This window comes from Lolium perenne, chromosome 4 (assembly GCF_019359855.2).
Source record: "Lolium perenne isolate Kyuss_39 chromosome 4, Kyuss_2.0, whole genome shotgun sequence".
NCBI lineage: Eukaryota > Viridiplantae > Streptophyta > Magnoliopsida > Poales > Poaceae > Lolium > Lolium perenne.
The window spans coordinates 64,823,413-64,846,703 of record NC_067247.2 but is presented as its reverse complement, the minus strand read 5'-3'; the positions used below and the strand labels follow the sequence as shown (position 1 = coordinate 64,846,703).

The following is a 23,291-nucleotide window of genomic DNA, read 5'->3' as shown; positions in this document are numbered from 1 at the left end:
GTGTCATGTTCGGATCTGGGGGTTATTTATGGGCCGGCAGCCGGCCCGCCGGTGTAGAGGCCTAGATAGGTGGGCCCTGCTCGAAACAGTTGTTGTATGTGTAACTTTCATATACGCCAGACACAGCGAGGAGATCTACCTTATCGACTCACAACAACATCTCATCGTAGAATTGTATAGTTGTTCTACAATATAGTATGATATTTTTATTGTGATTCTCAAAAATGATATTTTTATTTGTAATCAAAATATAAGTTATTAATATTAAAACATATCTTAAATGCATTTAAACTGAATTACTACTAATTTAAATCTTGAGAATATTTTTTAAACAGAGGCAAAAGATTTGCCTTATTATATTAATTAAGGAGTCTTGACTAGAAATTTAGAAGTTTATTTACAAACGAGATTACTCTCCTAGCATTAAGTCACTCAAACGCTTAGCTCCTGTGAATATCCCGTGAATATACAAAGTTTCATTTCCTTCTTGATCTTGTCGAATATGATGCGGAGCTTACTTGTTTCGGAGCACTCGCGCTTTCCTCTCATTCCAAATTTCCGAAGATGTGAGAAGGGTTAAGGAAGCAATTGATTTTCGCCTTGGAGTGGAACTGGCCATGATGAGCCACCATTCATTAAGAGATTTTGTTGGCCATTGTTCGAAATCAATGAAGTAGAGACCAAACCATTCTTTCAACATGCCCCAAACTCTAATGGTGAAACAGTAATGCACGAGGAGGTGATCCACAGACTCAATGGTTCTTTTGCAAACCGCGCAAAGTCCGTAATTTGGTCACCCACGTTTCTCAAGCCGCTCTTTCGTCCACAGCCTATTTTGGAGAACAAGCCAAGCGAAGAATTTTATCTTTGGAGATGCCCAAAGTTTCCAAACAACTTTCTTCATGTAGGTGGATATGATGCCTAAAAGTTGTGTCTTGTAGGCTGAGGCCGCTGAGTACTCGCCGCTCGCCGATAGGTTCCAAATAATGCCATCGGTAAGGTGTACGTTTTTAAGTTGAATCCATAGGCCCATGAATTGCTCCATATGGGCAAAGGTGAATTCTGCGGATAAGGTGATCTTCGAGAGCCAATTCATCCTCATGCAAAGCCTTGTTAACACGCCACCTTTTTTTCTTTTCCTTTTTGACGTCGCATGGATAATAGGGGGATATGTCTTTGGGCTTGGACCCAATCTTGAGCATAGAGAGGCTGATCAATTAAGTGTTGCATTTATATATGATATATAGGCCGACATCTAATGCATGATATGAGCATAACTAATTACAATCTAACAAAATAGAAGATTGAGGTCTACACATACTTTAAACCTAGTATACACAGATGGCCAATTGACTAGTTTCTTTCATATACAAACACCTTTTTTATACACAACATGCACAAAAATAATGGAACAAATTGTGCTATTTAGTTACTTTTTTTAGGGAAATCCATCATGACAATTTTATTGATGCTCAAATAAGGTTACATCGTTTATCGAGCTAGAAATAATAAAATCAGGAGGGTCTCCCGTCCAGACACAAGTCTGATCCCCTTCTAAGCGAACAACAAGAAAATGAACTACAATATTAACTTCCCTATTACAATGCTCAAAAATAACATGATCAAAACCTCTAGCTAAAAAAATACATTCTTCATAAATTTATCTTGGAGTCGCAAGGCAAGCTAAGTACCAGATTAAGATACCTTGCGACTCCAAGATAACTTTTACTCTTCGCATTGCCACACCGTTGTACCCTTACTTTTTTAGTATACGCGTGAAATCTTATGGTACGAATTTACATCAGGATACTAAAGATAACATGACGCGAGTAAGATAGTACCAGATTAAGATACCATATCAAATTGACAGTAACAGTATCGTAGAAGGCGTTTGCTCCGGTACAACCCCCTCCCCTAAACTCAAAGCAAACTTAAATACAAGGACGGCTGAGATCGCTTGATACTCCTTCGTTTAATATTAAACGGGTATACGTAGCCCTGTATAAAACCCGTATGATCCAACTAAATTGTATACCGCATACGTATGTATATAATTATGTATGTACGTGGATTATTGGTGGCGATTCGTCAGCGCGGTGGCTGTCGTGGCCGTCGGGCGGGAGGAGCAACAAGGTGGTGATGGGCAGCCACGAGGCACCGTGAGGCGAAGCTGGAGGACACGAGTCTCGGCAATGTCTCGTAGATCCGTATCGGTATGGTTGGGGCGGCGTGCAGGCTAGACGGCGGCGTGACGGCGCGACGAACGGCCGGATAGTCCGCCCCGGACAGTCCGGTGAAATTCGGCCGGACTGTCCATCGAGTTGGGAACGAGATTAACCGGACTGTCTTGCGGTGCTTGCGTTGGACTGTCTTGTGGCGCCGGACTGTCTTGTGGTGTTCACGCCGGACAGTCTTGCGGCGCCGGACAGTCTTGCGGTGCCCGCCGGACTGTCTTGCGGCGACTGTATGCCTATACGTGGGAATACTGAGTTTTGGATTTGGGCTTGGATATGGGCCTAAATAATACCGGTTGGGTTTTGTTGAGTTTGGGGAGGGGGTTGTACTGGCGCAAGCCTCATCGTAGAATCCTAAGATATGGCAAAGTATCAAGATAAGGACAACGATGCTCATGCTGTTTCGAGCTCCGCGAGGTAAATTAATTTACTAGTTGTGTCTCGAGTATGAAGAATTTTGCCAGGTGCAGCGCTAAAAGCTTGTGGCGTCCTCACGAAGCAAGCCGATCGGCGGACCGCGGACATCATCGGCGACAAAATGGAGCCGTGTTACAAGTTACAACACCCGTCTGTGGCGGTGAGGGCAATGCGGCAATGCCTGTCTATGTCTTGCTAGCTGCCGGCGGAGGAGTTTGTCTTCGGCTCTTCGCCGACTCCGAGGCTACCGGATAGCGCTCGCGCGACGGAGCGGCAGCGTCTCATGAATTGACGACGCAGCGAGCCAGCGATAGCTCCAGCCGCACGCAGCCACAATCCACATGATCAAAAGAAGCAAAAGCAAGATCATCCGACTACGCAAACGGAGTAGAGGGCAATGGCCCTGTCATAGTTCTAACTTCTAAGGCAGAGAATGGCTTCCCACTGGTTGTTTCTGGTAGCAGAACTCGCGCCGCCGTAGTACTTGTGTTTGGTCACTCGGCTAGCAAGTGTGGTGTGTCAACTTCATTAATTACGATGCCGTAAATCTCATTCCGCTCAGCAAGGACTCCGTGGCCCAATGGATAAGGCGCTGGTCTACGAAACCAGAGATTCTGGGTTCGATCCCCAGCGGAGTCGTTTTTAACCTCGTTATCCAAGTTGTTTTTTTTAACCACAGTGAGTTGATTCAATACGTTTTTGGTTTCATCAGGCAGTATGTCTCAAAACAACGTACTCACACCATCACATCGCAAAATCACAAATCATCAAAAACACGCTTTTGTGGCCATTCATTCTCATTCATATATACTAGTATAACATCTTTCCAATTATCAGTCAGTTGCAAAGAGCCAAAGAGTACGAACCCATATATTTACAAAGGCCAAGTCAACCAACTGGCGATTAGAGAAAATCGCTACTCTGAACCTCGTTATCCAAGTTGTTTTTATTAACTTTTTTTTTAACCACAGTGAGTTGATTCAATACGTTTTTGGTTTCATCAGGCAGTATGTCTCAAAACAACGTACTCACACCATCACATCGCAAAATCACAAATCATCAAAAACACGCTTTTGTGGCCATTCATTCTCATTCATATATACTAGTATAACATCTTTCCAATTATCAGTCAGTTGCAAAGAGCCAAAGAGTACGAACCCATATATTTACAAAGGCCAAGTCAACCAATTGGCGATTAGAGAAAATCGCTACTCTGAACCACCACCGTGCAGAATGATGAGCTTCACATCATCTCACATGATCTTCCTGTCAAATTATGTTTTCTTAGTATCTGTCTCCTCGTCCCAAGGAGGAGCCATTGACCAAGTCTTATGCACTCTGACATGCTATCTTGATACACGAATCGATATCAGTAATGCTGCAAAGGGAGGAAAACCAAGAGCATCGCCATGTTAGTCAAGAAATCTCCCGATCATTGTACTTGGCAGGAAACCAGGTCTGAGATGTCAGGAAAGGATGTTGCTTACAGGTCATGTTAGGCACGCAGAACTTCCTCAGTCAGACAGGCATTCAGTGGTTCCAATATTGCCGTGCCATAACCCAATCATTGTACTTGGCACTGGGCGAAGATTGCATGACCCCGCGAGAATGACATGTGGATACCGTGACCACTAATTTGGTCAATCAGAATGCTCAACAGCCTACATGAAACAAATCAGTAGTTAGATAAAAATAATATATAAATTTTATCATAAATGTGCATTCATATTTCGATGCAAATAGCTAACAGCACTCATTTTATACAATGATGCAGCCAGTAATTGGCTTTAAACATCAACATCGAAACCATCTTCGAACCATACAGAAGGAATATAGACTTACTGTAATAGCAAATCATCTGATCAGGGTCAACGAATTCATCCCTCCAAATGCTACCATTGCTTTCTGCACGAACAAGTTCGTTGATCAAGTATCCAGTAAAACCATAATTTCTTAACAAGATCTAACATATGAAGTTAGCAGAAGGAATTAACTATGATTGCTAGAGATCCCCAGTTTAAGTTCAAGTGCCAAGATAACAAGGTTTCACATGTGCACTAAGCTTCTTGAAATACCAATACTGATTGTAACACAAATGAAACATGGAGATGAGAAAAACTACCTAATGGTCCAGCCTCACCTAGCGATCTCATAAAGTTGTGAATCATAACATACTACTTCAACCAGAAAGGTATTGTGCCTATTTCCAAAATTGTATTGAAGGAGCTACATAGTCAATGTATGTGGACAAGACAATGGGGCAGGCATACTTTTAGACTTTTAGTTGACAAGACAAAGCAATGTAAGTAAACTACGGTCAACATAAATAAACAGTATTCAAATATGAGAAGTCAAGCACACATAACAACTGAGGTGATTTATGGAGAACTTGTCTTTTATAGGCTATCACAGTTCCTAAAATACAGATGCATATGACATAACTACTACACTGCCAACACAAAAATCGTATTCATAGCCATCATTGGTTCAGAAGTTAAACAAAAAGTTTGCTCAATTTACCTTACTCTCTTTCTTGAGACATGTCATAGCAGAATTGCAATTTCTAGTAAGACGGAGGTCTGAGTTCCTTTAGTCGCCGAACAACTTGCTTCATTGTGGGCCTAGAAGAAAGAGAATCAACCGTGCACTTGATACCAAGGTGTAGGATCTCAACCAAGTCATCATGCGGAGCCAGATCCCACAGCCCTTCTATGAAGAACTCACGAGCTCGGCCCTTCTGCAGAAGCATGCAAGCCCAGGCAACTATGTTGAATCCATTCCCATATGGAGAAAAAGAAGGGTCCAGTGCCTTCTTGTCTGAAATAAGTTCAAGCAGTACAACTCCATAGCTATACACATCAGCCTTATCAGAAACACGGCAAGTCATCGCATACTCTGGAGCAACATATCCAAAAGTACCCGCGACACCAGTGGTTGCATGAGTTTCCGAGTTCCCAAGTAGTCTTGCCAATCCAAAATCAGAGAGGTATGCAGTGTACTCATTGTCGAGCAAGATGTTGCTTGGTTTCACATCCCGATGCAGAATACGTGGGACACAATTATCATGAAGGTATGCAAGTGCACGTGCAACATCTAGAGCAATTTTGTGAAGCATTCTCCAGTCAATTGGTCTCTTTGTCCTTTCTTGTATGAACCTCTCCAAGTTACCACCGGGCAGAAAATTATATATTAGAAACATCTCTGAATCACTAAGGTGGTACCCTACGAGTGTTACAAGATTATCATGGCGACACCTCCCGAGAGTTTTCACTTCTGCTTGGAACTGCTGAATACCTTGGAACCTTCCAATAGCGAGCCTCTTTATTGCCACCAGAATGCCTGGTGCAATCTCAGCTTTGTATGTTGCTCCAAAGCCACCACTTCCGATGCAATTGCTTGCATTAAAACTGCCAGCAGCGCGTACGACGGTCTCATATGTCAAAGGAGCACCAATATCCACAAAAACAGTCACTTCCCTTCTCCTAAGAGACCGCCTTGATGGTCTTGATGCACATTTTCGAGTGTAAATGTAAAGAATGATCAGTGCCAACAGAACTGCAACAATAGCTGATGCTGAGGTTATTGATGCTATCTCTATTTTGGTGAAACCACCGCTATCGTTGGATTGATTATCAGCTTCTGGAGTACCATCTGTCTCACTGAGTGCTCGTACATTTGAAGGCAACGGCCAAGCCAAGTTATTGAATGAAATGTTAAAGACTGTCAGTGATGCTGAAGGGTTAAGATCGCCAATGTTTCCAGACAGAGAATTAGATGAGAGATCTAACACCTCCAGTGATCTCAACTGACCCAAAAAGGACGGTATGTGACCACTGATATTATTCTCAGCTAATGAGAGAAACTTCAAGTTCTTGAGGTCTTTGAAACCGGCAGGTATTTGACCAACCAGCAAATTTTTGCTGATGTCCATCTTTACAAGAGAAGCCATCAAACCAATGTTAGCAGGCAGCACTCCTGAAATCTGATTCTGGGCTAGAACCAAAACTCGGATGGCATGGCATTTTGTGCTGATTTCTTCTGTGAGCTCACCAGATATCTTGTTATCTCGGAAACTGGCAATCAAACCATAGAAGTTACTACACTGTTCCAACAGAATTGTATCCAATGATCCAGTGAATTTATTGTGATCAAGAGTAAGTGTATACATGGCCCTGTGTCCATATCTGTCTGCGCTAAGAGGCAAGGATGTAAGACAGCCATCAAAATTGTTCTTCGCAAAATTGTGGTATACAACTGAACACTCTCCAGAGTCACAGTACCCCAATGATAGTTCTGCTATAGCTTGGGATAGGAAGAGTGAAGAATAAGCAGATGACATTCCATCCAACAAAAGCTGAGATGAACAACCTTTGTTCGCAGATGCTGGAATTGAGCCTGACAGTTCATTGCCGCTGACATCAAACACATCCATACAATGCGGATAAAGATCTTTATCAAGCGAACCAGACAATCTATTGGAGCTGAGGTTGAGCAACTTGAGGTTTGTACACTGCCCTAGCTCCCTAGGAATTACTCCAGAAAGTAAATTATCTGCAAGATTAACCATTTCCAAACTATGACAGCTTCCCCAATTGCTTGGGAGGTTGCCATTCAGACCCACCTTCGGCGCCCATAACAGCCTCAGCTTTGGCAGAGCTGTCACAGTTCCCGGAATCCCTCCCTCAAACAGATTGAACTCGTGTGATTTCACTGCATCAAACTGGCTTGACAATACTAAAACCGACAGAGCCGAGCAATTCCCTAGCTCCAGTGGCACCAGGCCGCTCAACCTGTTACCCGATACATCCAAAACCCGCAGCTTACTCAGCCTTCCAATCTCTGGCGGAATGGAACCGTCCAACAAATTGGAGAACAGGCGCAACGAGCGGAGCTGTGCGCAACTCCCCAGACGAGAGGGGATGCTTCCGGCGAGAAGGTTCCGGGACAGGTCGAGCTGCTTCAACCTGAGGAGCCCACCAAGGACTTCTGGCACCGTCCCGTTGAGCTGGTTGCCGGAAAGATCCAGCCTTTCCAAGTCCGTGCAGCTGCAAAGGGAGGCTGGGATCTCACCGTGGAGCGCGTTGGAGGCGAGGTTGAGCACCCTCAGCCGCCGCGGGAAGGCGGGCGGGAGGGCGCCCTGGAGCGAGTTCGCGGCGAGGTTGACCACCTCCAGCTTCTCCAACCCCCAGATCTCAGCAGGGATCTCGCCGAAAAGGCCGCGGGCGGGCAAGGAGAGCTCTTTCAGCTCGGTGAGGCGCCCGACCGACGAGGGCAGCTCGCCGGCGATCCCGCTCCCGGGTGGGGAGCGCGGGAGGCTGGGGGGCACGTGGAGGGCGACGACTCGGGACTTTGCATCGCAGGTGACCCCCGGCCAGGAGCAGTGGTCTGTGCCGATGGAGTGCGCAGACCATCGGCGGAGCAGCTCGGCGGAGGGGAGGGCGTTCTTGAGCTGGAGAAGCGCCGATCTGTCCTGTTCTTGGCCACGGTGCGACGACGAAGAGGAAGAAGAGGCGCAGACAGCGAGCAGGGGCAGCAGCAGCAGCAGGATGGCGGCGGCGGTGCTCCGGCGAGCGGCCACCATATCCGAAGGCGACGGCCCGGGCGTGGGGACGGCAGGAGGAGGCGGCTCCGCGTCTGGTTGGTGCTGTGCAGGCGACGACCGACGAGGAGGAGAAACTCACATGGGGAAGAAGGGAGAGCCCGGACGCGATATCGGGAAACTCGGAGGGGACACCAGCAATTTGCCTTCTCTCGCTTGTCTGCAGCTCTCCTCCTCCTCTTTGTTTTGTTTCTTTGGTTGGTGTTGGACTGTTGGTCCTCTTCTCCTTTCTTCTGTTGCTTCCTTCGCTGCACTTTCTTCGTCGCCTCCACCGTCCTCTGCTGCCCGTCCTGTCCAAGCGATATTTCTTCTCCTTCCTCTCTCGATTTATTTTTTTTAATGAAAATCACTTGGGACTTGGGAGTCTGACCATTCTGCCCTTGGAAAGATGGGTTTTGTTTGCTTTGCGGTTTTGACCGTGTCTTGCACACTCTTGCCTGTCATGCTCAAGTTTTATTTGGACAAATAATTGGAATTAAAGCAGGATATTACTAGGATGGTTTCACACATCCCTGCCCTAGTAAAGTGGAGTGTAGCTCGTGGAGTATACTTGGAGGTACTACAATTATTGGAACCACCGGTCCACTTCGTTTCGTAACCAAGAAAGTTAACACAAGTTTGCAGACATTTTTTGCTTAACATTGCCTCATTAGATAGTACTTATTCGGCATCACACAGATATGATGTTTAGAAATAGCCATTAATACAAGAAACTAATTGTGTATCTTACATTACTTCTGTTGTTGGGTTGGCACGATGTGGATGTGAGAAGTAGATATATTGTTGCCTATGTTTTGATGAATTTTCCGTTTGTTGCTTCATATACTTCCTCCGAGTGTTTAGTATTAAGTGTGTAATGTATTTTGTCGACACTATATCTTTTGTCTCATGCATATAAACAATTCAATCCTATCTTGTTTTAGCTTTCTCCTTTCAAATATGATCAAGATTTACCTAACACTCTAGATCAGGCTGTAATATCCTACTCTTCTTGTTTCATGGCGGAAATCCCCTATAGTGTAAGAACTCATATCACATTCCGAGATTGATATCAAACAAGAAATTGCAAGTTTTTGACACGGAAAACAAATTGGGCTTGTGTTTTCTGTAGGACTAAGGCGATTCTAACTTTTTCTTTTCGTGGTCGAATTTTCACCATTCAAATGTTAGGAAAAGGAGGATAAAATGGTGTCGAAAACATGGGTGTGAACATGCGCATATGTATGAAATCTATGTTGCGGCTAACTCCTTTCCCAATTCAACCATAAGTGCTTATCCATTATTTCAATAAGGAGAAGATGGAGCAATGAAGAGGCCAGAGCCAATGATTTTAGCAATGAAGGGTGTGAACGACTGACCCATGAGACAAGATTTCAGGGGCCAATATCTAAGGTACACATACATGCTTGACTAATATTATTCATCTGACAATTTTAAGCTAACATGAAAATCACCAACTTAACTAGTACTTAGGGAGAAGTTGATACCATGGGAATCTCCTCCGTCAATGCCAATCTTCCCTCCGCTAGCTGAGGACCCTGGCTGCACTTGAGATGTTTGTGCTAGCTATATTTGCGGAGATAACTGTACCAGTGAGAACTCACTAGCCACCTTCATCAATGCCTTTGCTTGCTTTTTCACCTCCACATTATCCCTCTCATGCTCTACAACTTCGGTCTGCAATCCACAAACTCTTTGAATCCATACATGGATCACATGAGAGGAAGTTGTCGACGACGGATTCTGTAGATGGGGTGCCAAACTAGCTACGTAATGTCGCTTGAAGACTCCAGGACAATGGCAATTCTTGATCCGGTGAGAGCGTCGAGTTCAAGAGCCTTGTGGCTTGACATCATTTTCAACTTACCTTGTGAGTAGCATCTACGGCATCTTCAAATGTTGAATTTTTTAGGCATGAGTTAAATGTCTAAAGGGTGGGAATGTTGCTAGCTATATAGAATCTGAAAGTCACCAATGTGTGTAATACGGTGTTTCTTGGCCCTAGCGTACATAATACAATATTGGTATCAATTAACGTGGTACTTTACTTATATTTAGAATCCAAAATTCTCTAATGTGTTCAATACATTAGTTAAAGTAAATTTGTTAATCTGTTGCTTGGCTCTAGCATGCATAATGAACCTGCTACTTATATGTTCCTTACATAGAAGAGTCTCTAATGTGTGTAATATATTAGCAGGAATTATTGTGTTAATATGTTGCTTGGCTCCACCGCACATAATACATTGGTACAACTAGCGTGCAACTTATATGTTCCTAATATAGAAGTTGGAAGTCTCTAATGTGTGTGATACATTAATGTGTTTCTTTGCTCTAGCGCACATAATACATCGGTGACGCTCAACAATCTACTTATTTGTTCGTTACATACACTATAAAAAAACCTCCCTCCAACCCCCCATATATGGTGGATTTTATGGACGACACAAGTGAAAAGTAGCCGCAAAAGTTTTTTGGGATGAGCATTCTTGGCGGCAAACAAAGCCGGCACACGTAAATTCACCGTGGTAGAACCCATACCGGCATATATTTACTCCATGGTAGGTAGCAAGATGTACAAGTGCTTTTTAATGCCGCGGTAGGTGGACTTAGGCATATCTTATGGCGTACTGGATTGGACCTTGCGCTTACCGTTAAGAGACTGGTGAATCTCGTCTCGCTAACAAGTGCGGCCTACCATCGCCCAGGTTGGCCTTCAGATCTCGTCTCCCGCAACCTCACACTCTAGTCTCTATGCTCCACATTGCAGTAATCTCCCAAATCTCTCTCGAGGAATCTTCGGTGATGGGCTACGACGATGGAGGAGGAGTAGGACGCGATCGAGGCGACAACGACACTAGGCCGATGGAGCAAACGCGAAGCCACATTTATGTGTATAGCAACGGCACCTAAGTACGTTTCTTTTATCTAATTTGGGGCACCAAACTTCATTTCTATTATCTAATTTTCCTCATTGTCGTGCACGTCAACAACTCGATTGCATGGATCGCTCGTATTGGAGAGGCGTCACCGAATCCTACCCTTGGGTTACAAGTGCGGCTCTCACTTAAAGCCGCGTCGCCTCGTCACGTTCAGGAGGCCTTAACATTGGCTGAAGGTTCCTCTGTTGTCACCATAAAAAACCAAAGTGTGAGTTCCTAATATGGACCGATACGGAGAAACTTATATTGGAGAGGAAGTGTGGGGAGGACAACGATGGACAACATTGCATACAAAATCGGTATGAAATTGCATGGCCAGGTGGCCCTGAGGTAATCAGGCTTCAGGACAAACGTCTTTCATCTTTGGGACATGGTGACACCGCACATGTTAAGCAAGCTCGACGCAAATTAATGGGGCCATCGTTACATCATCACAACAAAACAGAAAACCTACCTGAAACCGTGTTGAACTAAACCACACACAAAAAAGCAAAACATTTCAATGTATTACATGTGTAGATAAGTGATGAGTCATGTTTTCTCTATTCTAGCTCATGCATTGATCATATACACCGGGTCTCCGGCTCCACGCACCGTCGCCGGTGTCCCTGTGGTTATGGTAGGAGATTAATCACCTGATTCTGTTCCAGCCATCGTGGCAGCGTCGGCGTCGCGTCGCAGCTACGCCAGCGTGACGTTCATGTGTGCACAGCAGGGAAACACGGTGATCCGATCGCACTACACCGGAACGCTGGCGGCGGTTGCGCAGCCGGCCTCGAGTTCTCTCTCCACCACGAGCCACCTCGACCATCATCGGACACTGACGTTAAGTAAGCCGTCTACGTAGATCGAAAGAAGAAAAGGACATCAGCTCCGTGGCCTTTTCCCCAATTTACCACCGGCGGGCGGCGGCGACAGGTTCACACCTATTATCCGGTACAAACAGAGAAGACAGCGGCAGCGATTTTTCTTGGGCACGAATGGGAATATAAATCCACTTTCCAAACTGGTGGCCAGGAGTTTATACAGGAACTGCGCATGCTTTGTTCGGTGCAGAAATTTCAAGGAGCATCAGAGTGGCTTGGGTCAAAGTGATGCTGGTACTAGCATTTTTCTTTTCTCGTTTTCCGCCACCAATGAACTCTTCGTCAGGCAGTTGGGCTGAATAAGCGACCGGGCCGCAGAAGATAGTGTGCAGTTCCCTGAGTTTATTTACTCCTGTGGCCTGAAGGGACTGGGCCTGGGACGATGGTTTCCATGATAGATTCTGCAGATGGAGTGACAAGCAAGCGCATCTTTCAATTTGCCGACTCTTGCGTTCATAAGGGCATCTACAATAGTAGAGAAGGTATACATTCCTTTATCCCGCCACACCAGCTAGAGAAAGCATTAGATATAAGTCATACAATTCACTATTTTTTACAATTATATCTAGCAATTAATATTAATAATTAAATTTTGGTAGAAAATTTGTTGCTAAGAGAAGGCATATGTGATACAATAGAGAAAATAGTCTTCCCTTATTTCCTAAGAGATAATCACTTAGCTAAGGAAGACAACATTCTCTCTCTTCATTCTCTCTCCTCCAACTAAGCAAAAAATCTGGCGTGGCATACCTAAGGGAAGGCTGACAGCGCCCCATTGTGCGCGCCCTAAGAGCGGGTAGTTCAGTCGTCTCTTTGGAAGCGAAAATACACAGCGGGCGAGGGTACTCCTATTCCTGACTTTCTTGCCACCTTAGCTGTTGCACACCCTAAATTCGCAGTTGGTTGACTGATGCCTCTCTATGTTGTGGCATGTTTATTCGACACGGTGTTGGAGTGTCGTGTTCAAATGTTTGTCAGTGTCGCTTTGTAGTCTATGTGAGTGTGTTGTTTGTGGGCTTGGGTTGTTGTAGGTTTTTGTTCGGTTTTTTTCTAAAAATCGGACACCCTCTTCTCAATTAATGGATAGGTTTAAGCTTTTGCTTCCGTTTAAAAAAAATCCCGCTTATAACGCATTATTCAAAAAGACATGTTTTCACACCCCAAAAAAGACATGTTTTTGGTTTGAAAAAAAATCAAGATAAATAATGCACGCACATATAACCTAGTGATGTCGAACTTGACATCATTTTAGGGGAAAATATGTGTGTATGTGACCTAAAAAAGAGAGAAATACGTAACTTGTACTGGTAAAAGTAGTGTAGCTTGGATTGTTCATCCGGTACTTTATCTTTTCTTTCTCAAGTTGCATACTTCCATATTTAAGTTTATAACTTAGTACACACACGATACTTCCTCTACGTGAAAAAATTCATTTCGTATTTTTCCAATTTTATTTAATATTTATTTTGAGTTTATTATTCATGTGGGATTAGGACTACCCGAAAAAACCCGCATTATTCTGGTAACTTGTTGAAGGTGATCACTAGGTTTGCAAAATGGACATCCTCCAAACCCGCAAGTAGGTATATTAAAAGTTGAACATTAGTTAATTTTAAATAAAAAATGTTAACTTTTAGAACACATATATACGGGTTTATGTGGCTTTCTAGTCAGCCCTAGTGATGTCGAACTTGACATCATTTTCAGTGCACCTTGAGGCTGACCTTCTATACATCTTTAAATGTCGAAATTTGAATATATGTGAATGTCTAAGAGCATCCCCACTCGTTTGGGCTCCCCACGCCCAAATCCGGCGAAATTTTCGTCCGGATTGGAGGAAGATTTGGCGTGGGGAGGCCAATTTTCCCAGCCGCGAGCCAGGATGGATGCAACGTAATACGACGAATTCAGACAAAATAGGCGAATTCGTTCAAACATAAGCGAAATTTAATGATATTTAACATATAGAGGCGAGTTCGTACATAAATAGGCCGAATTCGTACATATATTTGAATTCGGCGATTGGCAAACTAATACTAAAACTAAAAGCGGCCTCCTACATGCCGAAATGGCGGTAGAAGGTCGTGTAGTCGCCGCCGTCGTCGTCGTCGGCTGAGCCGGCGTCGTCACAGGCGGCGGCGCCTCGTACCAACGGCTCGTGCCACAGCGAGCGTCGCCGGCGCGTGGAGGCGACGGCCGGTAGATGTCATCGTCGCTGCTCTCCTCGAGCTTGATTACCTCCCTGGGCGCGGCGTTCGCGAGACGACGGTGCGGCGGCGCGGCGGCGAGTTGTCGCGCGGCGGCCGAGATCCAACATCCGCCGCCGCTGCACCGCCTCTGGCGCTCCCAGTCGCGCTGGACCACTCCGGCCGCGGCGCCGATGGGGAGGCTGTTGTCGGCGGGCACCGGGTCCTTCGGCGACACAGCGATCGCCTCCGCCACCGCGGCGTCCTCCGCGCGCTTCGCCTCCTCCTCGGCGAGCTGGTTGGCGGCGGCCGCGGCGGCCTCATTCTTCGCCGTCTTCCTCTTCCGCCCGCGTTGCGGCGAGGAGGGCTGGTCGCGGATGACGAGCGCGCCGCTGCTGCGCCCTCTGGTCGGCGGTGGAGACGCCGGCTCCTTCTTCACGGTGGCCGGAGACGGCCACTCCTTCTTGACGGTGGGCGGCGTCGACCCGCCGGACCTGAACGCCGACCTCGAGCCCGACGATGAAGAGGACGGCGCCATCCTCCTCGGTATCCGGGAACTACCGTGCCGGCGCGACACGGTAGCCGCCACCGGCGGCGGCATCCCCGTGGATAGGGGAGTTCCGTCCTCGATGTGCGCGAGCACATTCTCGAGGGTGCGGTTGGGCGCGCTCCACCATCGGCGGCGCCGACGGCGTTGTTCCTTGCGGGAGGAGGAGGAGGGCCGTCGTACGCGGCGAGTTCGCGTTCGTACCTTCGCCGAAAGAACGCGATCCACGCTTCGTGGTTGTCGGGGAAGAAGCGCGGATCCGCGCGCTGCTCGTCACTGAGAGTGACGAGCACCTCGTCGATCGCCTCCCTGAGTGCGCCGCCACCGGTTGGCGGCGGCGGGATCGGCACGCCGCCTGCGCTCAGCCTCCAGCCTCCCGGCGCGCGGAAGTCCGGCGGCGCAGGGTAGCCCGCCGCGTGTAGGAATCGCCCCTCCCATTGGTGGAGAGAGCGGCGGCCGAAGCCGTTGTTGGCCGCACCGTCGTTCGCCATTGCTGGTTCCTTCGAGTTCGGGGATGATTTGGGGGAAGACGAGCGAGGAGGTGAATGCGGGGCAGCCGGGGTAGTTCGGCGATAAATAGAGGTAGGCGCGCATGAAACCGAGGCGACGGCATTAACTCGCCGCGTGGAAGCTACGCGTCCGGCGAATGCTGGCCGGCGGCAGGCTTTTACAGCGCGCGGAAGACGATGCGATGAGGACGACGATCGGTGTCTCTCGCCGACAAGTTGGGGCCACCAGACGCGCGGGAACGTTTCGCGCGCTTTCGTTTCGTCCGGAGTCCCCGAGCGCTCCCCGGGGGGCCGGGGATGGCGTGGGCTCGCCGGATGGATGAAGGGCCAAATCCGGACGAAAACGAGGAACCGGGGGCGCGACTAGGCCGAATTTCGCCGTCCGGATGGGAAAAACGTCGCTCGGGGGCCTCATCGGGGGGACGAGTGGAGATGCTCTAAAGAGTGGGTTGTGGTATTCCTTTTGTTGGATTTATGTGAGTTGTGGCCAGCCCATGTAGCATACAAACGTCAAGTACATAAGTACATTCATATGGACATTTAGATTTATTGAAGGCTTTAGCATTTGTGGAAGTGTGGCACATAAGCACGTTTTTATTACATAGGGTAGTAAGTTGACCCACTCAAATGTCAAGTACATGTATTCTTTGGTTCACAATAACTTAGGCCTTGTTTAATTCAAAGAAATGTCATAATTTTTTTGTAGGATTTTCATTCTTAGGAAAGTTTCCCATGAGCATACTTTGAGTCGTACGATTGGAATCCTTAGGAATGTACGGGAACTTTTCCTACATGATTGCGTTGCACTATATTTGAGAGAAATTTTTTCATCCACTCAAATCTCATGTTACAACTCCTTTGTTTTTCCTGTCGGTTAAAACACCACTTGAAGAAATTTTCTGTAGGTTCTAACTCCTGCAGGATTGAACTAGACATGCCATTCTAATCTTATGGGTTTTCCTAATTTTGTGTTCTAAAAAATTCTATGAATCAAACATGCCCTCAAAGATATGCACTATTCCTAATTTCATATGCAACTCTAGAAGTCATGTACTTAATAACTGACTTGAAATGCCAACGGTGGTACAATCGAGTCACGGTTTACCGGTACTCCGTTGAAAGTTGTCCCGAGATGGTGAATCCGTTCTCTTCTCAAAATCGAGAGCGTGTCGTTTACAGAAGTTACACATGATGTATTTGCGCGTGTGTAAGCAAAACTGAATGTTCAGCTCACTAATTGAGCTCTTTTCGTAAACTAATTCCAGATGACGCTCTCAGGCGTTAGAACTATCACTCTCGTCGCGCGCCGGGCCTCACAGGCAACGATCATGCTTTAGAAATGGAAGTGGGAGCAGCGCCGCTCGATCAGATCGAGCAGTCATCACTGACCCACTCCCCTGATTTGGCGATTCCCATGATCAAATCAAATCGAACCTGCCAAGAACCAGCGCAGAGCACAAACAACCGATATCTTCAGCTGATAACAGTACCTCCAAATCCAAGAGACCAAGAGAGTGACACCAGGTCATAACAGCAGTGCTACATCAGCCCTAAACACCACTAAACAGCGAAATCCGCACGTCAACACAACTACTGGAATCTAAATATACAGCATCCGCAAATCCCAAATCATGGTCTCACTTCATCAAAAGGTTCCTTCCGGCCACCACTAAGAGAAGAAGTGCTAAGAAACAAGACACCCAATCACGGTTGGGACAGGGTGCCTTGTCTCCATGATCACGCGCTGAGGTACAGAGCGAGGAGCCAGCAGCAGGCCAGGATCACCGCCCGCTTCACCGTTCCGGCCACCGGGAAGATTTTGGTGCCGCCGCTCATGTCATTGGCGCTCGGACCTTGGCCAAACGCTGGCGGGCTGTAAACGCCGACGGTGGTGCCGTTAGTTCCAGCGGCGCTGCAGAGCAAAGAATGGATGAGTTGTGCACAAGCATTTACAGTGAATGATATGCATGAGTTGGGTTTTCTGCAAATCTTAAATCTTGACTCATAAAAAAGGAAGGCATCCATATTTTCTGAATGACTGAAGTTCTGCATTCTGAACAGAGTCTTCACCATGGTGCTGGAAGCTAATGGAAAACGTGGGAATTCTGAACAGAGTCTTCAGCTAATGACAGACTAATCAAAACGTGGGAATTCCCTTCACACCTAGCAAGCTAGCACTAATCTCCATCGCTCCAGGGTGTTCCAAATGCTACTGGTACTAGCTTCAAAAAGGAGGCAGGAATAATTCGAGAACCTACATTGCCATACAAAAACCAGAGCGGCAGAACAGAAAGAGGAGCTCATCGTTTCGTCTAGCTGGGAGACGGAACCAGAAGGTATAGGATTCCCCTGAGAAAGACACCACGAAGGCACCAGTTGCCCACCGACGAGACGATGCAGCCAAATGTATGAAAGAAACTGAACCCCACGCGCAAATGGCCCCTTTATTCCAAGGTTTGCCCCAGCGGAGGAACGACACAGCACCGCCCACCGGAATCCGGAAGCCACCACATGGCAGCAGGCACCAAATACGACCACTTGCTACTGCTAGGACGGAATGAGCTAGTTGTAATGATGTCTTGTAAAGACGGCCAAAAACACAGTCATGAATGATGGTGTACTTGTGGACTTGTGGTTGGTACAGTGGTCTTCAAGGACTTGCGAAAAGATGTGCATTTTTTTTCCTAATCAACCCATATGGTCTCTACAATCCGTCTGGTAATAAAATGTGTGAAATGTTGCTTGTGTTCGCAAGGGTTCAGTGAAACTGAAATGTTGAACAGCCATGCTACATCTAAGGTGTTCTTGGAGCAGTAATGAAGCTGCAGCATAGCACAGGTCTATTCTCTCAAGAACAAGAAAAACGGGAAGAGATGAGCATGAACTTTGCAAAATACGTAGTAGCAAGTGCATTACCCCTGGGTCGCAGGGAACACGCAGCCGTTAGCGCCTGCAAGCAAGAGCAAACGGAGCATCAGAGATCTACTACTAGCACTTGTATTATTGAAGCATTGAACTGTGCGATTGGGGGGAAAGAAAGGAAGGGAGGGAGGAAGGAAGAAGAGGACTGGTGAAGGAATGGGTGTATACGCACTGGGGTCGTTGTTGGAGACGAAGGTGGTGCCGGAGAAGAGGCATGCCTGCGGGTTCTGTCCGCTGCGCTGGTAGTAGCTGTTGACGGCGTAGGAGCAGTGCGCCTTGACGGTGTTGGGGGCGAAGCAGGCGCCGTTCTGCAGGATGGGCCTGCAGTCGGCGCCGCCGCCGCAGGCGTAGTCGAGCGTCTTCTGCAGCATCACGTCGTAGAGGTCCGTGCGGCACAGGCACCACCCGCCCTCTGCTCTTCCCCCATTCCGCAGCCAGAGCGCGGCAGCTCAATCAGTAAATAGCAGCACAGATTTCTTGCAAGAAACGGACGAAAGCGCAGGAATGTGGGCGCCGGGGGGAGGGGGGAAGGCATCAGCGCGCGTACCTGACCGGCCGGCGAGCGCGGCGGCCACCGCGAGGAGGAAGAAGAGACGGGCCGCGTGCGACGCCATGGATGGATGGCAGGCTTCAGGTTCTTTGCTTGCTCCGGTGTGGTGGTGGCGGCGTCAGGAAGGAAGGCGTGTGCTGAAACCTCTCGGGTGGGGGAAGGGGTTTTAATGCAGGGGATAGAGGGAGTGGGGGTTGTTGCTGTGGAACAATGGTGAATGAGCAATGGTGTAGGACTACAGGACAGGAGGAGTGGAGGTGGAGATGTGCTTGGTTTGTACTGTAGCTCACTTCACTGCTGCTCTCTCCGTTCTACTATCTCGGTTTTTTTTGGACGAGCGGAACGGAAACGGCAAGTGGGTCGTGTGTCCCGTAGCATCGGGAGGCGCGCCTCCAGTTCGGCACGCAGCCTGCGCAGCACTGTCGCGTCCAGAAGGAAGCGTGGCTTTTCATGAACGGTCGAAAAACCAGCCAGCCCGAGCGGCACCACCTGCGGCTGCGTCCCGGGCTCCCGGCTGTGCACCTGCACGCGTGCACCGCGAGCTATGGTCCATGGAGTGAAAAGGTACGGGCGTGCGCACCGTGGTAAACCTACATCTCCAGCCGCCTCCAGCCGCGTCCCCAGAGAGATTTGGGGCACACTGGACAAAAAAAACCGTTCCAGCCGCGTCCCCCAAAGCCCATTTTTGTCCGGCGCGTCCCCATACGGTGTCCGGCGCCCCGAGCCCGTCCCCGTCCCACAGGGGACGTACCGGGCACGCCGGACACAACGAAAAGCGAGGCGAACCGACGTGGGCCCGACGCGTCAGCGGCTCGGAAGCTTAGCCGCCGCCTACGTAGCGAAGGTGCAGTTGCCGGGAAGCGGAACCGTCGCATTGGCAACCGCGTCGACGACGCGGCAACCGCCGGAATGGAGTCGGGACTCCTCGGAAGAGCAACCGCTGCTCTTTTCGACTTCTGCGCCGCCGTCCCGCGCTCAATAAGACCCGTACGTCGGCGCTTTTGGATCTTCACCGGCCGCATCCGACACCTCCAGCGACGATGAGCTACATCTCCGAGCTCCCGTCCGACACCTCCAGCGAGGGAAAGCCTGCTGGATGGCGCCATTGGTGGGAGAAAGCTCCGACGCCCAGCAGCGGCGACGATTCCCTCCCGCCACTTGACAGCGCGGATGAATGGCTGGGCGTGGAGGAGGACGCGGAGGAACAAGGGTCAGAGGAGGCGGCGGTGGCCCGTGCGAAGGCGGAGGCGGACGCGAAGGCCAATACCGCCAAGGCCAAGGCGCAGCCGGCGAGCACCGGCGACAACGAGGAGGACTCCGACGCGTCGGCCGACACCGCCTCTTCGGAAGAGGTGACGAGCAGGAAGCGCCACCGTGATGACGACGACGAGGCAGGGCCATCATCGAAGAAGAAGAAGTAGTAGTTTAAAATAATTTATATGTAATTTAATTATGTTTTTTGAAGTTTTATATGTATTTTGTTTATGTTGAACCGATTTAAATATTAGTAAAGAGTTTTATTCTATCTATTTAAATTTTGGGGGCAGCGTTTGGGGGACGCGGCTGGGGAGCGACGTCCCCCAAACGCGGCACCAACGAAATACGTCCCCCAAACGCTCAATCCGGCGCGCTTTGGGGGACGCGGCTGGAGATGCTCTAAACCCGAACCAATGACTTCAAAATGTAACAACACACACTCAAAATAACCTAAACAAAGAAACGATAATCCTTCTAGCCGAGGGGCCGTGGCACGCCACACCTACAACCCACCAAGGTCAAGAACAACGAAGACAGAGCGGACCAACGACATCACCAACAAGAGGGTGGAAACCCTAGATGGGTTTACTTTACCGCCTCCCGATTGGCTTTGGCCCTGGATTCATGTGCCAGTTTATAGTGATACTAATTTAGTGTTATATAAACATTGCTACTTTTTTATAGGAAGTCCATCAAATTTAATAAAGTTTGATTTTTTTCTTTAAAATGAAAACAAAAGCTTTATCTTATTCATTAATTAATTAAGAAGAGGGTGTCCAATTAATTAGCGAAAAAAGGGCTAAAACCATACAACAACGCCAACACAACGGGCCACACCCACACTCTCCATGGGGCCAAGCACCCTCGAAATACCACTCCATTGAGACTAGACGACTTTTCATCGCCATCAGAGAGAAGACGATGTGCCAACTATGGAAGGAGCAGACACATGACTCGAACATAAATGAAGAAGCCAACCTTTGAGGAGCCCACAACAGTGAGAAAGCTTCGGGGCCACCGACCCGACATCCAGCTACTTCGCCACGCCCAGCGGACCACTAACACCACCTTCTGGGACCGCCATCCCAACATACCACTGCTCGCACTCGAGCCACGACACAGCACGGCTCAACCGACCGCAACCCAAACTGGAAAAGGCAAATTAATCATAGACCATGGCCGCCGCACCAACATCCGAGGCCGCCACCCAAGCCTAAAGGTCAAACCGCCTCCTCCGAGGCACATCGACCGAGCCGACAACCTCGCCGGATGGTCCAAGCCATGCCAGCAACAAATCCGCCCAGTGAAGCTGCTGCCAACCATAGTTTCCGAGGCCAACGCGTCGACATACAAGCACCATCTACACAAAGCCGTTGCCCCGACATCCACCTCCGGACCACAAGCTACCACAGGACACTCCAATCGGTACTGGCTCCAAAAACAAAGCCCCAAGGAGTTAGTGACGTGTGACGCCACCCTCGTCCGTTCTCAAGCGGTATCTGAGGTTTTCCTCTGAGATCTGCTAAGCAGAGGAGCAAGCAACCACATCAACGATGCCTTGAAGAAGGTAACGATGCCAACGAGCGCCGCTAACGTCTGCCCTATCCAATGGCCAGGAGCAAGGCCTTAGCCCGACATTGCTTCACACCCACCACTGGAGCGCAGACCAGCTGAACCACCATAGCCCTTTCCTGTTGGAGATATGCCCGAGAGGCAATAATAAAGTAGTTATTGTTATATCTTAGTGTTCATGATAAATGTTTACACCCCATGCTATAATTGTATTAACCGGAAACATTAATACATGTGTGTTGTGTGAACAACCAGAGTCCCTATTAAACCTCTCGTTTAACTAGCTTGTTGATTAATAGATGATCATGGTTTCCTGATCATGAACATTGGATGTTATTGATAACAAGGTCATATCATTAGGTGAATGATGTGATGGACATACATCCATAGTAAGCGTAGCATATGATCAAGTCATTTAGTTCTTTATGCTTCAAGCTTTTAATATGCATAGTAACTTAATCCTTTGACCAGGAGATCATGTAAATCACTTCTACCGGAAGGGTACTTTGATTACATCAAATGCCACTGCGTAAATGGGTGGTTATAAAGATGAGATTAAGTATTCGGAAAGTATGAGTTGAGGCATATGGATCAATAGTGGGATTTGTCCATCCTAATGACGGGTAGATATACTCCGGGCCCTCTCGATGGAATGACATCCAATTAGCTTGCAAGCATGTGACTGGTTCACAAGGGATATCATATCACGGTACGAGTAAAAAGTACTTATCGGTAACGAGGTTGAACTAGGTATGGAGATACTGACGATCAAACTTCGGATAAGTAAAATATCGCGAGACAAAGGGAATTGTTATTTTATGTGAATGGTTCTTTCGATCACGAAGTCATCGTTGAATATGTGGGAGCTATTATGGATCTCCAGGTCCTGCTATTAGTTATTGATCGGAGAGGAGTCTCGATCATGTCCGCATAGTTCTCAAACCGTAGGGTGACACAAGGTTTGATGTCGTTTTAAGTAGATATGGAATATGGAATGGAGTTCGAATATTTGTTCGGAGTCTCGGATGGGATCCAGGACATCACGAGGAGGTCCGAAATGGTCCGGAGAATAACATTCATATATAGGAAGTCACTTTCCAAGTTTGGAAATGATCTGGTGCATTTATGGAAGGCGCTAGAATGTTCTAGAACTTTTCGGAAGAAATCACCATGGAAGGTGGAGTCCCGGTTTGACTCCACCAACCCTAACCAGCCAACCAAGTGGGAGGGTGGAGTCCATGGTGGACTCCACCTCCTTGGTCGGCCAACAAGGAGGGAAAGGGAGGAGTCCCTGTCCCTCTAGGTTTCGTCCATATGGAAGTTTTTGAATTGGGATCTTATTCGAACACTTTGGGCAAACCCTAGGGATTCCACCTATATAATGAGGAAGAGAGGGAGGGGGCTGGTTACACGTGGCCGCACCACCAAAGGGGCCCCTTGGCCGGCGCCCCAAAGCCCTCCCTCTCTCCCCAAACCCCAGCCGCCTCCCTCCTCCCACTTCTCCCGTAGAGCTTAGGCGAAGCCCTGCCGGAGATCTCCACCACCACCGACACCACGCCGTCGTGCTGTCGGGATTCCGAGGAGGATCTACTACTTCCGCTGCCCGCTGGAACGGGGAGAAGGACGTCATCATCAACACCGAACGTGTGATCGAGTACGGAGGTGCTGCCCGACTGTGGCACCATCAACA

General features: G+C 48.1%; 2 protein-coding genes and 1 non-coding gene across 3 annotated transcripts; 1 reads left to right on the top strand and 2 right to left on the bottom strand.

The window, feature by feature from the left end:
- The first annotated feature begins 3,217 nt into the window (after positions 1–3,217).
- On the top strand, positions 3,218–3,290 carry TRNAR-ACG (transfer RNA arginine (anticodon ACG)). Its single transcript has one exon. It is a non-coding gene; the product is annotated as a tRNA-Arg (tRNA).
- Positions 3,291–3,710: 420 nt separating this feature from the next.
- On the bottom strand, positions 3,711–8,476 carry LOC127292790 (LRR receptor-like serine/threonine-protein kinase RPK2). The gene is made up of 4 exons (XM_051322241.2): positions 5,172–8,476; positions 4,494–4,556; positions 4,139–4,312; positions 3,711–4,029 (listed from the first exon to the last, which is right to left on the bottom strand). Exon 1 carries the CDS (start codon positions 8,230–8,232, stop codon positions 5,215–5,217), a length of 3,018 nt encoding a protein of 1,005 aa, XP_051178201.1. The 5' UTR covers positions 8,233–8,476; the 3' UTR covers positions 3,711–4,029; positions 4,139–4,312; positions 4,494–4,556; positions 5,172–5,214.
- An 8,276-nt stretch (positions 8,477–16,752) lies between these two features.
- LOC127292789 (PLASMODESMATA CALLOSE-BINDING PROTEIN 2) lies at positions 16,753–19,013 on the bottom strand. The gene is made up of 4 exons (XM_051322240.2): positions 18,770–19,013; positions 18,395–18,634; positions 18,217–18,250; positions 16,753–17,212 (listed from the first exon to the last, which is right to left on the bottom strand). The coding sequence occupies exons 1-4, from the start codon at positions 18,834–18,836 to the stop codon at positions 17,038–17,040; spliced, it is 516 nt and encodes a 171-aa protein (XP_051178200.1). The 5' UTR covers positions 18,837–19,013; the 3' UTR covers positions 16,753–17,037.
- Between the last annotated feature and the right edge of the window lie 4,278 nt (positions 19,014–23,291).